The sequence below is a fragment of the Phyllostomus hastatus genome, unplaced genomic scaffold (assembly GCF_019186645.2).
Source record: "Phyllostomus hastatus isolate PE091 unplaced genomic scaffold, TTU_PhHast_1.1 phas_contig_38, whole genome shotgun sequence".
NCBI lineage: Eukaryota > Metazoa > Chordata > Mammalia > Chiroptera > Phyllostomidae > Phyllostomus > Phyllostomus hastatus.
In genome coordinates, this window is record NW_025333869.1 from 22,945,072 (window position 1) to 22,961,895 (window position 16,824).

Below are 16,824 nucleotides of genomic sequence, written 5' to 3' on the forward strand. Positions count from 1 at the left end.
TGCTATCACTGAACCTCTCTGGGCTTCAATTCTCTCAATTATACAATGTAAATTTTAGACTCTGATTTTAAGTGTCTCATCATGCACTAATCTAATCTAAAGAGCCTAAAACATGTTCAGAGAGTTTTCAAAAATCACAGGATTGTAAAATTTTGATTCACTGTTATCTTCACACCCTAACTCCATAATCTGCAGGAAACCTCAGCTCTGGGAGGTCCCACCCTACCTAGGAATCTACATTCTTACCCACTCCCACCAGCATTCACAGTAGGAAATACGAAAGTAGCTTCTCAAAGGGAAAAATTAGGAAAGACTGCTTTAACCTGTTTATGAGTAGGTATAAAGAAGAAACATCTTGGCCAACAAGAAATCATTTAAAGAGCTCAATCTGACTAACAAGTTAGTATCCTAATCAGGATACTAACAAGTCCTTTCAGGAATGTAGTTTATTAAGACTTCACCAAAAAATGAGGTCAAAGTTTGCGGGGGGGGGTGGGTGTGTGTGTGTGTGTGTGTGTGTGTGTGTGTGTGTGTTTCCTTTAGTGGAAAAATGAACTCCTCTTCCCTTATTTGTGCTGATACTAGGGGAGGAATGCTCCACAAATGAGGGAAGAGGAGTGCTAAAGAACGAATTCCTGTCTACTGTAGGAGGCCAGGCAAAGATAATCAAAGATCTCTCCCAATTCTAAAGACCTACTGGTCTCAGTGTAGAAATGTATATATTTCTCTATAGAGCGCACTTATGATATTCAAACAAAGGAATGAATACACCAAAAAAAAATCAAATCTACCACATAGAAAAGAAGCTATACTCCCCACCAAACAAGGTAACTTTTTCTAAAATAATATTTTAATACAATCATTTAGTATTACTTACTAAATTTAATAATGTAACTATACTTTATTGTACGATTTCAAATCTAAACAATCCAGTTCTATACATTTGGATAAGCAAGCACTAAGTAAAACAAGACAAAATAGAATTTTGTCAGCATACTTTAACGTGGAACAACATGCTATCACAGGTTAAAATGTAATATAATCGATTCATATTGTGTGAGAACAAAGACATAAACAAGGGTATAAGTCTGCATCACTTCTACAGCTTAACAACTTTAATCTTCAACAAAACGAAGAACTAAAAATGATAACTATGTTCTCAGCCCTGTTTAGGGAAAATAATTTCTGAAAAACTCTATTTTAGGAGGGACCTAAGACTTTCTCAGTCATAGCAATAAAACAAGAAAGTGTTCCAATCTCTAATGTGGTTAACTTCAAAAATAACATTTGAACTGTCGACTTCCAGTCGAGGTGGAGGTGTAGGTAGACACGCTTTGCCTCCTCACGCAACCACAGAATACAACGAGATCTCAAAACTAAAAAAAAACACAGAAGCACCAGATAATCAAGCTATATGGAAGCCTGACAATCAAGGATTTAAAGGAGCCACGTTCATCTAGATGGGCAGGAGGGGCGGAGGGGCAGAGTCACAAAGACGGGTGGAAAAGTGGTGTGGCGTGGAGAGGCAGCGGAACGGATGGTCCCACATTCACATATGGTGGATGAAAATTAGGAAGGATATCTTGGGAGCAAGGGATCCCAGCCCTAGGCCAGACTATATAGCCCAGTGTTCCAGCAGCAGGAAGATAGATCCCGGCAACCTCTAGCTGCAAAAACCAGTGGGGTTGGAGTGGTGGAAGAAATTGTTGGATTTTTGCCACTTAAAGGATCCGCAAGTCTTACAACGTGCACAGACCCACCTATTCCAGGGCTCACCACCAGGGCAGCAGCTGAAAGGGTGTCAGTCACACAGAGGAAGGGGCTGAAGTGACTGGAAACAGGGCAAGTGCCTGGCAAAACTTCAAAGGTCAGGCAACAGCACCATTCCCTCTCCAAGGCCTCCCACATACAGAGCCATAAAGCAGTGAAGCAGATTGCTGTGCCCCAGCAATTACCCAAGGCTCTGCCCCCCACAATTTGCAGGTACCTTTTCTACATAGGCCATGCTACTAAGACAGGGAGTGAAGGCAGCTCTACTTAACACACAGAAACACACACAAGGAGGCCGCCAAACTGATGAGGCAAAGAAATACAGCCCAAATGAAAGAACAGAACAAAACAAAACCCCAGAAAAAGAACTAAGCAAGACAGAGATAGCCAACCTATCAGATGCAGAGTCAAAACACTGGTGATTGCGATGCTCAGAGAACTCCCTGACTAGGGACAAAAAAATAAAGGAAGAAATGAAGGTTATACTAAGTTAAATAAAGAAAAATCCACAGGGAACCAACAGAGAAGGGAAGGAAGCCAAGATTCAAAGCAACAATTTGGAACATAAGGAAATAGTCAACCAGAACAGAAAAAAGAAACAAGAATTCAAAGAAACAGGGACAGTCTTTAGAAACCTCTAGGACATCTCCAAATGTGCCAATATCTGAATCATAGAAATGCCAGAAGAAGAAGAAGAAGAGCAAGAAATTGAAAACATATTTGAAAAAATAATGAAAAAACTTCCTTAATTTGGAAAAGGAAATAGACATACAAGTCCAGGAAAGACAGACAATCCCAAGCAAGTTGGACCCAAAGAGGAACACACCAAGACACATCATAATTAAAATGCCAAATGTTAAAGATAAAAAGAAAATCTTAAAAGCAGCAAGAGAAAAGCAGAGAGTTATCTACAATGGAATTCCCATAAGACTATCCGCTGATTTCTCAAAAGAAATTTTGTAGGTAAGAAGTGTACAAAGTGATGAAAGGCAAGGACCTACAACATAAATTACTCTATCCAGCAAAGCTATCATTTAGAATGGAAGGGCAGATAAAGTACTTCCCAGACCAGGTAAAGCTAAAGGAGTTCATTATCACCAAGCCATTATTACATGAAATGTTAAAGGTACTTATTTACAAAAAAGATCAAATCCATGAACATTAAAAAGGCAACAAATTCACAACTATCAACAACTGAATCTAAAAAAAAAAAAAAAAAAAACCCTAAGCAAACAACCAGAACAGGAACAGGATAATAGGTGTGGAGATCATTTTGAGTGTTATCAGCTGGGAGCAGGGAGGGAGGGAATGCGGGAAGTGGTGCAAGGATTAGAAGCATAATTGGTAGGTACAAAATAGATGGGGGGTTGTTTGAATAGCACAGAAAAGAGAGAAACCAAAGAACTTATAAGCACGACCCATGGACATGAACTAAGGGGGGAATTGCTGTAGGGAACGGGGGGGTATTAGGCAGCGGCGGGCAAAGAGGGAAAAACTGGGACAACTGTAATAGCATAATCAGTAAAATATACTTAAACATTTGAACTGTTTATTTTTAAAGGAGATAATATTCTTGTATTTCAATTTGTTTAGTCAAAAACTTACACGGTTTTTCATACTTCCACTTTAGGGCTCAAAGAGTAAAACACAGTTTAGTTTGCTATATAAAGCTTTAAGGAATTCATGAAAACCTAACCCATCTGACTTTCATTCTCTTCCTATACTTGGTTTTCAAGTGACCCCTCCTGGATGTGTTGATAGGAACAAATTTCTTTAAAAGACCATTTTCTGGTATTATCCCTTGGTTACATAGTATATTGTTTTACACATTGCACACGCTACAAAATTGAGACCAGTATTACTAACCTTCAATGCTTTTGGAATTCTAGTTACATATCAAATAGCCTCAATAATTAAGAACTACATAACTCAGAGGAAAAAAGATTTCATTCTATGTCACAGAGATCTTCGTAAATTCACTCTTTTTAAGAAAATTCCCCCACCAAATAAGCAATTCTAATATCTATTTTTTTTATTTTTTATTTTTTTTTAAGAGGGGCTTCCGGCCAAGATGGAGGCATAGGTGGACGCACCATACCTCCACGCACAACCAAGATTGGAACAACAACAATTTAGAGGCAGAATAACACCCAGAACTGACAGAATTTATCTGAATGGAAGTCGGACAGCCAAAAAGTTAAAGTAGACCCGTTCATCCAGACCGGTAGGAGGGGCAGAGATGAGCAGCCAGATGCAGGTCTCGGCTGGGGAGCGCAGAGAGTTGGATGCAGAAGGCAACTGGGGGCGCGTAAGGCATCTGGGGTGCGCAAGATCGCAGCGGGTGGACCCTGAGTACACAAGCGGCAGCTGGCAGACCCAGTGAGGCGGTGATTGTGGACCAGGGCAGAGCGCGCAAGCCAGGCTCCCAGGGAAAGGACTGAGGTCCCAGGGGAACGGAGCTACCGCCCTTGTTCCCTCTCGCCCCCGCCCCCACCCCCACATACAACGTTACAATCTAGCAACTGGGGTGCCCAGCCCTGGTGAACACCTAAGGCTCTACCCCTCACCGTAACAGGAGCAACCAGACCAAAAAAAAAGAAGAGAGAGAGAGAGATGGCTCAAAGAGAAGAACAGATCAATGCCCCAGGACTCATCCTTTTGAGCAACCGAGAGATAGCCAATTTATCAGATGCACAGTTCAAAACACTGGTGATCAGGAAGGTCACAGAATTGGTTGATTTTGGGTGCAAATTAGGTGAACAAATGCAGGTTACCATAAAAGAAATGAAGGAAAATGCACAGGGAACCAATAGTGATGGGAAGAAAACTGGGACTCAAAACAATAGAGTGGACCAGAAGGAAGAAAGAAACAACCAAACAGGAAAGAATGGAGAAATAAGAATTCAAAAAAACAAGAAGCTTAGGAACCTCCAGGACATCTTTAAACATTCCAACATCCTAATTATAGGGGTACCAGGAGGGGAAGAAGTGCAACAGAATGAAAATGTATTTGAACAAATAATGAAGGACAACTTCCCCATTCTGGCAAAGGGGACTTCCAGGAAGTCCAGGAAGCTCAGAGAGTCCCAAAGAAGTTGGACCCAAGAAGGAACACACCAAAGCACATCATAATTACATTAGCCAAGGTAAAAATGAAGGAGAGAATCCTAGAAGCAGCAAGAGATAAGGGAACAGTAACCTACAAAGGAGTTCCCATCAGGCTGTCAGCTGATTTCTCAAAAGAGACTTTACAGGCAAAAGGGGCTGGAAAGAGATATTCCAAGTCATGAAAGACAAGGACCTATATCCCAGATTATGCTATCCAGCAAAGCTTTCATTTAGAATGGAAAGGCAGATCAAGTGCTTCTCAGATAAGGTCAAGTTAAAGGAGTTCATCATCACCAAGCCCTTATTTTATGAAATGTTAAAGGGACTTATCTAAGAAAAGAAGATTAAAAGAAACCATGTATAGTAAAAGGACAGCAAACTCACAATTATTAATAACCATACCTAAAGCAAAACCAAAAGAAACTAAGCAAACAACTAGAACAGGAACAGAACCACAGAAATGGAGATCACATGGAGGGTTAGCAACAGGGGAGTTGGGGGAGGAGAGAGGGGGGAAGGTACAGAGAATAAGTAGCATAGAATGTAGGTTGAAAATAGATAGGGGGAGGGTAAGAATAGTATGAGAAATGTAGAAGGTAAAGAACTTATAAGTATGACACATGGACATGAACTAAAAGGGGGGATGTGGGTGGGAGAGGGTGTACAGGGTGGAGGGGAGTGAAGGGGGGAAATGGGACAACTGTAATAGCATAATCAATAAAATATATTTAAAAAAATAAAATTTAAAAAGAAAAGAAAGCGCTGGCTGCTGTGGCTCAGTGGATTGAGTGCCAGCCTGCAAAACAAGGGGTCACTGGCTTGATTCCCAGTCAGGACACATGTCTGGGTGGCAGGCCAGGTTCTCAGTAGGGAGTGCGTGAGAGGCAACCACATATTGCTGTTTCTCTCCCTATCTCCCTCCCTTCCCCTCTAAAAATAAATAAATAAAATCTTTCAAAAAAAAAGAAAAGAAAAATACTGACCACAGGGTCTTAATAAAATATTACTGTTCACATAACAGTACATTTATTCTGAGGAAACTGTCCCCATAGACAAATAAAACTGAGGTTCCTTATAACTTTTATCAAATGCAGCTTTAAAGCCTAGTTATAGAAATCATTTCTCTATATATACCTCAGAGACCTAGCATTTACCCAGGATAATCAGCAACCCATCAGACAGCAGTAAACAGTACTCTGGACCAGACCAAGAGTCACAAAGTCCGGACCTCTCTGGCAAACTAAAGATAACATCTTGATTTGAGTTGTTTCAGCTCCTGAGCTCTAAGGTGGTATGAACCCCTTCCTACTTTCCCATGAAACCAGAGGGTGGGACCCTGGAGCAGACCTCAGAACTTTCCTCAGACCTGTATACCTCACTTCCGACCAATCAGCTCCCAGTATGACCCTGGAACCCTAACTCACAGTGTCTTGTGATTGTGCCCTATACAACCTGCAACCTATACACCGTATGGGGAGTTTAGGCTTTTGAGCATTAGTCTCCAGTTCTCCTGGGTGGCACCATTTATAGTAAAATAGTCAATCTTTCTCCACCGTATTTCTCCGGGTTTAGTGTTTGGCTCTGCTGGCACCAGGTGGAAGAACTCTTTGTTTCGTAACACAACTGCAAGAAACGATATTACAGTTCAAGTTCACTATAGTCACGAAAACAAAAATGCAATCTAGGAGTGCATCTCTTGCCTCTACTGTCCTCCAGTACTGGATTTATTTCCCATACAAGCTCACTCCACATAACAAGAAAAATGAAAGGTCTAAGAACCATGAGGTATTTTCAGGTATGGTTCTATCAACTCGTATGAATAGGTAAGAATTTACACCTAATACATGAAATCATTTTGTGCCAATGAGTACTACAAATATCCTTAAAACATCTTTGAAGAGTTAAGAATTCATTCATTTAACAAAAATTTAGAGCCTGTTATGTTGCAATGAAGTAATTACTTATGAGGCACTAAGAGTTACTCAACTGATCTCCTGGCTTTGAGCAACAACAATTGAGATAAAACATGTACATACAGTTGGGAGCAATAATGCAAAGTATAAAGTATAAACAACCAGAAAAAGAATCCATTTCCAGACTGGGTGATTAGCAAAGTTTTACAGAAAAAAAACAGACTTTGGCTGGGCCTTGAGGAATGAGGATTTAAGTAGGGAAATTGTCTTCATAAATATTTTCTATACACACTATAAGGAACTTTTGCTGAGGGAATGACATCATCTCCCTCACTCTATAAGGTCGTGGGAGAGCTGGTGATTAGAGTGTCCCCCTCAACATCCATCCACTCCCCCACACATATAATGTCCACTGGCCCACTCACTAGCATGCAACGACACATAGGATGAGAAATGAGAATATATCCAAGTTGGACCAAAATCCCCACCTCTGATACAATAATTGGCTCACTAGTGGTTATGTAGGACCAGAGTATTCTCAAAACTGATTATCTGGACTTTTCAGAGAAAGTCTCCTATTGGGTTGATGAGATTTGGGCTTGGGGTTAAATAACACCATCTTCTTTGTTACTTTAAGATGGCCTGTGTGAGAACTAAATTCAATGCCAGAGGACAGAGGCAAGATATATACTCTAAGAGTGAGTCATATCTTGCTGGACTTGCCAGTTATATTAGTCATCAAGAGGCTTAGAAATGGTTCTACTTACTAGTGATGTACCACCTCAGCCTCTAGAAGGCAAGTAGCCAAATAACCACTTCAGTATCATTTCTGGTCATTCCTAATTTTGTGAGTGATCAGTGATCACATGGGCTACCTTCATATTTACTGCCCTTTATCTGCAAGTAACACAGCAAAATAACAAGGCTTACTAAGAACAAAATGTGGCTTGGGGACAAAATAGTGAGAACCTGTTAATACAGTAACCAAACTGATATACCTTGAGAAGGTAAGAATTTCTTACATGATAATTGCTATACATGTATTTTCTTATTCTATTCTAGAGAATATGCTGTAATCACCATGCATGCCATGGATGAAAGCAAAAATGTAAAACTCAGATGTTCTCGTGTTGAAAGCTAATTACACTGCTCTTCTAGATGAACAGATTTTTTTTAAAGCAATTAGCAATTGTGTGAAGCCAAAAGTAAAAAAAAAGTATAAATAAAAACATCAGAAATAAAACATGTGAGGGCAAGAACTTTAAATCTGCCTTGGAAAATATTCAAACCATACCTTCTTCAAGTACTATGTGAAATTTCACTTTGTAAGATCACTTCAGTGAAATAAGCCTTCCCAAATCTTTAAGTTCAAAAGTTGAAGAGAAATTTTCACCTCAGTCAGTTACTATTATAGAGGAAGAAAAGCCTAATAACTCAATGGCATAACCAGTACCAATACTATGACAGAGGCAGCCAAAGCAATCTTTGAAATAAGCATTTGTTTAGCATCACAGAAGTGTAGAATGGACACTGAAGGAAAAATCTAGCAACTGACTGATGAAAAATTATTGTTCCTGGAAAACAGCAAACTTTAAAAGCTATTTGACTTTTTAATAAAGGTCCACAATCCCTTTGTTGAATCATTGGGGCAAGATATGTTTTGGGGGCCAGAATTTATGGGATTCAGAAATTTATTGATTTTTAGGAAGGTAAAACACTGTATATACTGCATATTTTGTTAACTACCCAGGCAGATTTCATGCAGCATACCATTAACAATAGACTCATATTTCTAGAGCAAAACATATACTCTTCTGTCAGACAAATACTACAGAGAGCCTCATATAAATTCAAGTTTTGCTATCAAATTAATTAATCTCAAACTTTTTAAAATCTTCCAGTCTTCAGAGCTTTTGGGATTTCAGAAGTATAGATGAAAAGATTATAACCTATAACAAAATCGTAATACTTATTTCACAAAGTACCAGATTTACTGCCTCTCAATTTACATTAATATTTCTTAATTTCTCTTTATTTCTTTGTGCTACATCTGGGTGAATTACTCAGGACCATCTTTCAATTTACTAACTTTTCCTTCAAATGTGTTTGGTCTAGTTTACTCTTTTTTGTTTTAACTTCAATAACCCCATTTTTTCTTTTCCATACCCATTTATTGCACATCTACCTATTTTTGATTCATAACATGTTTTTTAATGGCTATTACTTCTCTTATCTTCTTAAAGATCTTTAAAGTACTTATTTTGAAATTGCTCTAATAGCTCAATTAGATTTTGAGTGAATTTATCTCCTGGTGTTTGTGTTCACTTTCTAAGTAATGGTCTTCCTCATATATTTGCAGGCCCAGACTTTCCCTCCCTTTCTCCTGAAGTAGGCCAACGCTCTTCCAGAGCCCAATACCTCCAAACTCTATGCTCTTGTACTAGATGATAGTGGAGACATTACATTTCCCAAGGCTGAGCCATCTGGCAGCTCAGCCACTGGTGTCACCACTTCAGGTCCACAGCTTTTTAAAGCAACAGCTTGAAGCAGAGGATTGTAGCCTTCTTTTCATCCAGTCCCAGCCCAGCTCCCAATTTCATTCAGAATATCTATTCAGTTGGCCAAAATGTCTGTTTAGTTTTTTCTGTAAAAGACACATTTTACATTTTCAGCAATAACTTTATTTATTTGGATATGTTGAGTATGTCAGCTCTCTTCCGCTATTGGCTTCTAGTGGGTAGAGGCCAGGGGTACTGTAAACACCTTCCAAGGCACAAGACAGACCCACAGCAGAGAATTATTTGGCCAAAATGGCAATAGCACTAAGAAACTTCGCAAACCACTGTTGACATGTTCAATCAGTCACAGCACCTTCTCCATACACTGCACAAATCTTTTTTTTTTGCATCTCAGTTGTGTTTTTACCTTTCTTGAAATAATAAAGCATAATACACCAAAATTGTTGTGTATTTTCTTCCATCTTCAGTATCAAAATGCCTGCACAAAAATTCACCAATTTTGATAAACATTTTTTAAATGCACACGATGTGACAGCTGTCACAATACAAGCTAACAACATTGTTTCAACTGAAGCTAAACACAACTGAGCACTACTAGAGCCATCGTATGGAAAAAACATCATGGATTTTTTGGCCCATCCAGTAACTCCAGTTTCTCTACACAGAGTTATTTCTACCATCTCCTGAACCCAGAGTCTAACTGCCTATTTCCTTTCCATGTTAGTCCCCGGAGATACTTATCTGGTTTTGAGTATACCTACATTCTTTCATTTTCTTTTAAAATTTGTAATTGCTGCATGTGGAGCAGAGTGAGCAGCCAAATCCAGAAAAACACTGCCATAATAATATTTACTGAAGACTTACTATGTGCCAATTTTATAATAATTTTCTCATAAAATCCTCTCAACAATCTTTTGAAGTGGGCACTATTACTGTATCCACTTTACTGGTGAGAAAGCAGAGGCATGGGATCAATCAGTAAGCAATTTCCTAAGATTACCAGTTAATAAGAACCAAGAGTCAAACCAAATGTCAGAGTCCAGAGACTATGCTCTTAACCACTGCTTTACTGGCTTCCATCCTGACCAGAAAGCTCTTTATAATTTTGATTTTCTTTTTAATAAAATAAAATAAAATATTTTATTTATTCATTTTTAGAGAGAGGGGAGTGAGGGAGAAAGAGGGAGAGAGAAACATCAATGTGAGAGAGTACCATGAATGGGTTACCTCTCATACCACCAAAGTTGCAACCTGGGCATGTGCCCTGACCAGGAATCAAATCCACCACCTTTTGTTTTTTGGGACGATGCCCAACCAACTGAGCCACACTAGTAGTCAGGGCAGATTCTCAATTTTTTCCTTTTCTTCTTAACTGTGAACGTTTTGCACACAGGCAGGATTTTAATTGATCAAAGGGAAGTAGAGCCATATTCCAGGTAGAAAGTGGCATATCAGCCTCATGTTCTATTAGCCTAGGCATAAATCTAAAATCAGAAACATAGTTTTCAATGCCTTTTTCTTAGAGCCCTTCCCACTTCCCCTGGGCTCCAGGCACTTCATGCTTACCCTTAGATACCCAGGACCATCTCTGCATGCTTTCTTTCCTCTGGCTCTCCACCACCCTCACTGTGACCTAGCATATAATGCCCAGGAAAGGATCTAACTAAGGCATTCATACAAAATACCTCAGGAGACTTTTGTTTTCCACTTTCTTTCATAGCCCAAAGCCTAAATCTTAAAGTATTAAATTTGTGAATATAAGTGAACATATGCAATATCATCCAAAAAGAGGCAATTTAATTTTAGGTTGCATTATTAAAAATATAAGATCTAGGAAAGTGAAGGTTATCAGTCCCACTCTATGCTATGCTGATAGGTTCAACTAAAGATCAGGCACTGTGCAAGAACACACTAAGAACACACAATCATCCTTTCTCTTTTTCAATCTGCATCTATTCTCTCATTTAATCCTCACAAAGATCACTCCAAGAACAGTATGCTCATTTTATAAAGTAATCTCCCACATAATTTTCTGAAAGAGAAATAAATATGTTTTAGAAGAAGCAGCCCTGGCTGGCGTAGCTCAGTGGATTGAGCGCGGGCTGCGAACCAAAGTGTCACAGGTTCGATTCCCAGTCAGGCCACATACCTGGGTTGCAGGCCACGGCCCCCAGCAACCGCACATTGATGTTTCTCTCTCTCTCTCTTTCTCCCTCCCTTCCCTCTCTAAAAAATAAATAAATAAAATCTTTAAAAAAGAAGAAGAAGCAGTTAGAGAAGCTGTTGCTTGGTTACCTAAGATACTTACAGATGATTTTTCCTAGGTTTAGTATGCAATTTTAAAATATGGGGTTTTTAATGAGGTAGGAGTCTGTGGAAGTGAAATGGTTAGCAAGCAATAATTTCAGAAAAGCTCAGTACTTGCTGATTGGAAAATTATAGTTTATTTCCTTTTTAATATTATCAAAAGTCATGACCTAGAATAATCTTTAATTGCTAATATCAGAAAAAGTTATGATTATGGCTCTCAGGATTGAATCCTTTCTAAGATTAACTTTAGTACTTACAAATATTTGCTATGATGAATAAGTAGAGCTATCCCTGAAAAAGATTAGGCAGAACCTGAGACTGGAAGTAGAGACACTAAGTTAGGAAGCCAATACAAAGTCCAAGCCTAAACTTTAGTTGTGGCAACAGAAATTGAAAAGAAAAAGCATTTATGAGACATTACTGAAGAAGATCAACTTTGATAATTCTATGTGGATGGAAAAATGAACCAAGTATCTAGGTTCCAAACTTTTGGAGAAAGATAAGTTAGTGGTGCCATTACTTGATGCAGGAACCATGGGTGAAGGTGCAGATTAAGACAACAGATGGATTTAGTTTGATATGTATGACTTTGAAGTGTCAGCAAGCCACTCAGGAGGAGATATTCAGCAAAGAGTAAAGTTAGGGTCTGAGAGCTAAAGGATATAGAGATAGCAAAATCACACATGTGAAATCATCCAATACAAAGCCTGGACTCCACACACCTTCTACTATATGTCCCCAAGAAGCAGCTCTCTCCCATTTCTACCTGGACAAACTTTCCTATAACACCAGCCACCCTACTTCTTATCATCCTTCAGAATCCTTAGGTATCATTTTACCAAAAGCCACTCATTTACATAAGGAGAATGGAACCTGGGTCTTACCTCTCTCTATATAGGTACCTAATGTTTAGCACCATGCCAAAAATAGCAGTCACTTAAAATACTGATTGAAAGAACAGACTTGGCACGTGCTGAACAAGCCTTGGAAGAAACTGTATCCTCTGAGCAGGGACTGCTAAAGAAATGAACTTGGATGAGATTCCAAAGGACAGAAAAGAAAACGAAGAGGTCCTAAATATAGGTAATCTTCATGAACAGCTTAATCTAGAGAGCAGTTCCTGAAAATGCTTCTTGACTTCTTTCAGCCCTAAATACCTCAGCTATAACACAGGGATCACTACTCCTACCTCACAAGGTTGCTGAGAAGATTAAATTAGCACATAGAAAACACCTAGTATCCTGTCTCGCACTGTTAAAGTTTGGTCCTTTTTGTGTCCCCAACGTGAAATCATGTTAGAGCCTGCTTACTTCTTTGCAACTTCAGTAACTGCCATACCCTGAAAAGTGATCCAGCTTAGAAAAATAATGGCTATTTGAGAAAGGGAGGGTAGACTTGTCAGATGCTCTCCCTAGAGCAAGGGTGTCAAACTTGTTTTCACCGGCGATGTCAGCCTCATGGTTGCCTTGAAAGGCCTGAATATAGAGCTCCTTGCCCCTAGTTAAAGAGTAGTTACATTTATACAGCCCTGGAATTACATTCGGCCCTTTGAAGGCAGCTACAAGGCTGATGTGGCCCCTGGTGAAAATAAGTTTGACACCCCTGCCCTACAGCATAGTTTTTTCCATGTCAACACTACAGTCAAATCTGACTGGATAATTCTTTGCTGTAGAGGGCTTCCCACTATAGGGTGTTTAGCAGCATCCTTGAACTCCACCCACTGGGTGCCAGTAGCACCTCCTACCAAAGTGACTCCAGACATTGCCAAATGTGCCCCAGTTGAAAACCACTATTCCAGAGCTGAGTGAAATTCTCAAAAGGCCTAAATTCTTTCCCTGATATCTGCAAATATACTTATAAGTTTATTTATTCCCCACTGAATGATCTATACATTAAACTATGCTCAAGCTTTATAAGCCATTCTCCTTAAAAGTTAAGCAAAACTGATAGCTAGCCCCTGACTGTCAAACAAGTCATCATAGATAATGCATGCAGTCTTGAGGCAGGAGGCAGGAGGGAGGGAGGAAACTCTGGAGGTGCCCCAGGACTAAGATCAAGGACACTGATACAAGACAGAGACCCTGTTCTAAGACTGGTTGCTCCCACTTTCTGGAAAAGCGCTGAATCATGGTGACTCATGAATGCACCTGCGCAGAAGATGCTACATGACCCCTGCTTCATTATAATAGCATTATAATAAGTTAACATTGTGCGACCCCCTTCCCCACTGGCCAATCAAGGAAAATCATGAGACAGCATGCACAGTAGCTTTAAAGTAATATAACTACTTTTACATGCACAATAAAAGCCTGCCAAAACTAGCCAGGAAATATCTGCCTTATGAGAACAGAAGCCCTCCAGCCCCTGAGGTCAGTCTCCCCTGGGAGCTGGCCTGCTCCCACGTTCCGTGGAGTGTACTATCGCTTAATAAATTTGCTCTCTCTCTTTCTGCTATAAACTCTCTGCGTGTTCAGTTCAATTATTTGTCCACAGTCACCAAGAACCTGGTTACTTGTGCCCACTTGTGGCAGTCTAACCACTCAATGCATTATTCATATTGTGACCTTAAAGCCAAACTAATATAATGGAAGAGCAGCCAACTCCAAAAGGTCTTCACATGAAATTAAGAGATTTGTCCCAGTACTCAAGCATTTAACCTTTTAACTTCAAGTCTACAGATGGCACTAAGTAGATAGTGTATAAAATGAGTTTTGGTTTGCCTAAGGACTCTTCCAAGTTTGAAAGAGACACTAATGACATACAAAATACATTATATATATAGAGAGAGAGAGAACAAAACAATATACAGTACAAAACAATATATAAGAATTATTTTGTATCATATACCCACATATTCCAGCAACATAAAAGTTATGTATATCAACAACAAAAAAGAAAAACAGAAGCAAAAGTAGTACAGAAACAAAAATGAGTTAACAATTCACTAGGGTTTTGGGATAAATTGCTTGATGTTAATAAGCATAGCATGGTAATTGAGAGTACAGACTTTGAATCAGACTATCTGGATTAAAAACCCAATCCCATCACTTATTAGATAGGTGATTATATAAATTACTTCTCTATCCTTGTTTCCTCCTCAGTAAATGGAGATAATTACAGTATCTATCTTATAGACTTGTTGCAGGACTGAACGAGTTAAAATAAGTGCTGAAACAGTGCCTAGCACAAACATACTTAAGTATTAAACATTGTTTATCATTATTTTTAATGATGCATAAGAACAGAGAAGTATACCTTGGGTGGCTTATAAAAGTAGGCACAGTCAAGTCAAACAAGACACTAATTATTTCATCTGGGCGTCAATTTCCTCATCTGTCATATAGGAAAGCACTTTGAAAATGATGAGGATAAGGGAAAATCTAAGGGCAGTGTGTTTAGAAAGATGGTAGGGAAAAGTTGCATCTCTCTTCCAGTTTGATAAAGGAAACTTTGTGGGGGAGGTGCCTTTTAAGGAATTATTCTAATAATGGGAGGACTAGGGAAAGGATACACCTTACAGGTCTCTGCTCTTACAAGGTAAGTCTGACTCAAATGCTCTTGCTTTACTCCAGTGATTTTCAACCTCTTTCATCTCATGGCACACATAAACTAGTTACTAAAATTCTGCAGCACACCAAAAAGTATACTTTTTGTCCATCTGACAAAAAATAAGTATAACTTTGATTCTTTCATAACATGGCTATTGTTTTAAAATCTAAAGGAAAAGAGTTCAGTGCCCCTGACTATTCAGGTATTGTATGTTTTAAAAATTCTGTGGCACACCAGGCAGGCACATGGGTTGAAATTGCTGCTTTACTCTGTAGTTTGAAAGCTTAAAGTAAAAATAGAATCCGAAATTGTTAAGTTTAATTTCTTCGTACACGATAGAAACACTAACCCTCTGAAGGTAGTAGAAATACATTAAAGGCACTGGCAGGGATTTGGGCCCCTGACCTTTTCGCAGTTATTGAATGATTCATTCTTTGGGATGTAAAGAGGGGTGGTATTGGAAGAAATGAGATTTGTCTTGTATAATCAGGAGTGTCCCAATAGTTTTAAATCAAGTTGGTATGTCTATTTGTAGTTGGAAAAATCACTGCTTTCCAATAAACATTTCAAAATCATCAAGGGCTGTGCCACGCTGAAGCTTATATTAAGAAGTATTTAACAATTTCTTGTAAGTTGCAACATCAATCACATGTGAGGTAGGTGTTAGGCACAGAACTGTCCCCATTACTTCCGAAAAGTGCAAAGAAAAAAAGAAAAATCAGCCTTTCCTATCCATTCTGCAGAATGCCGCCCCACCCAAAGCCTAGGAGGAGAGGTCTGCAGGCCCACAGTCTGCAAAAGTTCCAGGTCCAAGCCCACAGTCTGCAAAAGTGCCGGCATTCAGACAGTGGAAGAAAAGGTAGGCCAAGTTGCCCTTCTGCGACACTTTACGAAAAATCCCCAGGAATTCTGTCTTCGCCCTAGGGCAGAGCAGTCACTGGGCCTCCTCCAGGTTACCCCCAGGAAATTGGAGCTTGCTGCCTGTGGCTTTGGCCGGATTCGGTCCTCTGAGTCTCACCTGCCCAGCACTCCAGCCCACCGAAGAACTCCCACGTGGCGCCCCCAGCCCGCCCGCGACCGAATCGCCCCGCCCCCACCCGGCTGGCGTTCTCATTGGCCAAGGGCGCCGGAACTGCTTCGGTGAGGAGGCGACTCCGCCAAACTGGGCGGGCACCCGCGGCAGGTCACAGCCACGTGGCCAGCTCTCCAAAGACCAGGACTTGCGCGTGGGCCTCACGCCGACAGCTAGGACACTATTCAGCGCTAGGACAGTGCAATCACAGAATGACCCTGGTTAGAGACAGGCGCCGTCACCCTCCACCCTGTGCAGGGTAGCGCTCACCTCAGCGCTCGCGGCGCCTCAACCTTAGGCTTCTTGGGCTTTGGCTCCTCAGCGGCGGCCATCTTCGCGTTCCCACCACCTTTGGATTCAGCGTGGGCCCCACCCCTTTGGCCTTCTGGCCCCGCCCACACCTCGTGTTCCCGCCTCTGTTCATACTAACCCCCTCCCTGCCCTACTCCTTCCAGTTCGTGCTTCTCCCACCCACATTCCTTGGCTCTACCTCTCAGGTCCACCCATTGGCCAAGCAGCCCCTTCCTGACCCCGCCTCTCAATATATTGGTACCTCCTCCCCCCCCCCCACCCACGGGTTGCT

The 16,824-nt window shown here is 40.3% G+C and overlaps 1 protein-coding gene across 1 annotated transcript in view; it reads right to left on the minus strand.

Annotated features, from left to right (window-relative positions):
* Positions 1-16,625, minus strand: part of ADK (adenosine kinase) — a 576,611-nt gene extending 559,986 nt beyond the window's left edge. Inside the window, exon 1 of the mRNA XM_045842324.1 lies at positions 16,512-16,625. Within this exon, the coding sequence (XP_045698280.1) occupies positions 16,512-16,573 (62 nt within the window). The 5' untranslated portion in view covers positions 16,574-16,625. The remainder of the gene's footprint in view (positions 1-16,511) is intronic.
* Between the last annotated feature and the right edge of the window lie 199 nt (positions 16,626-16,824).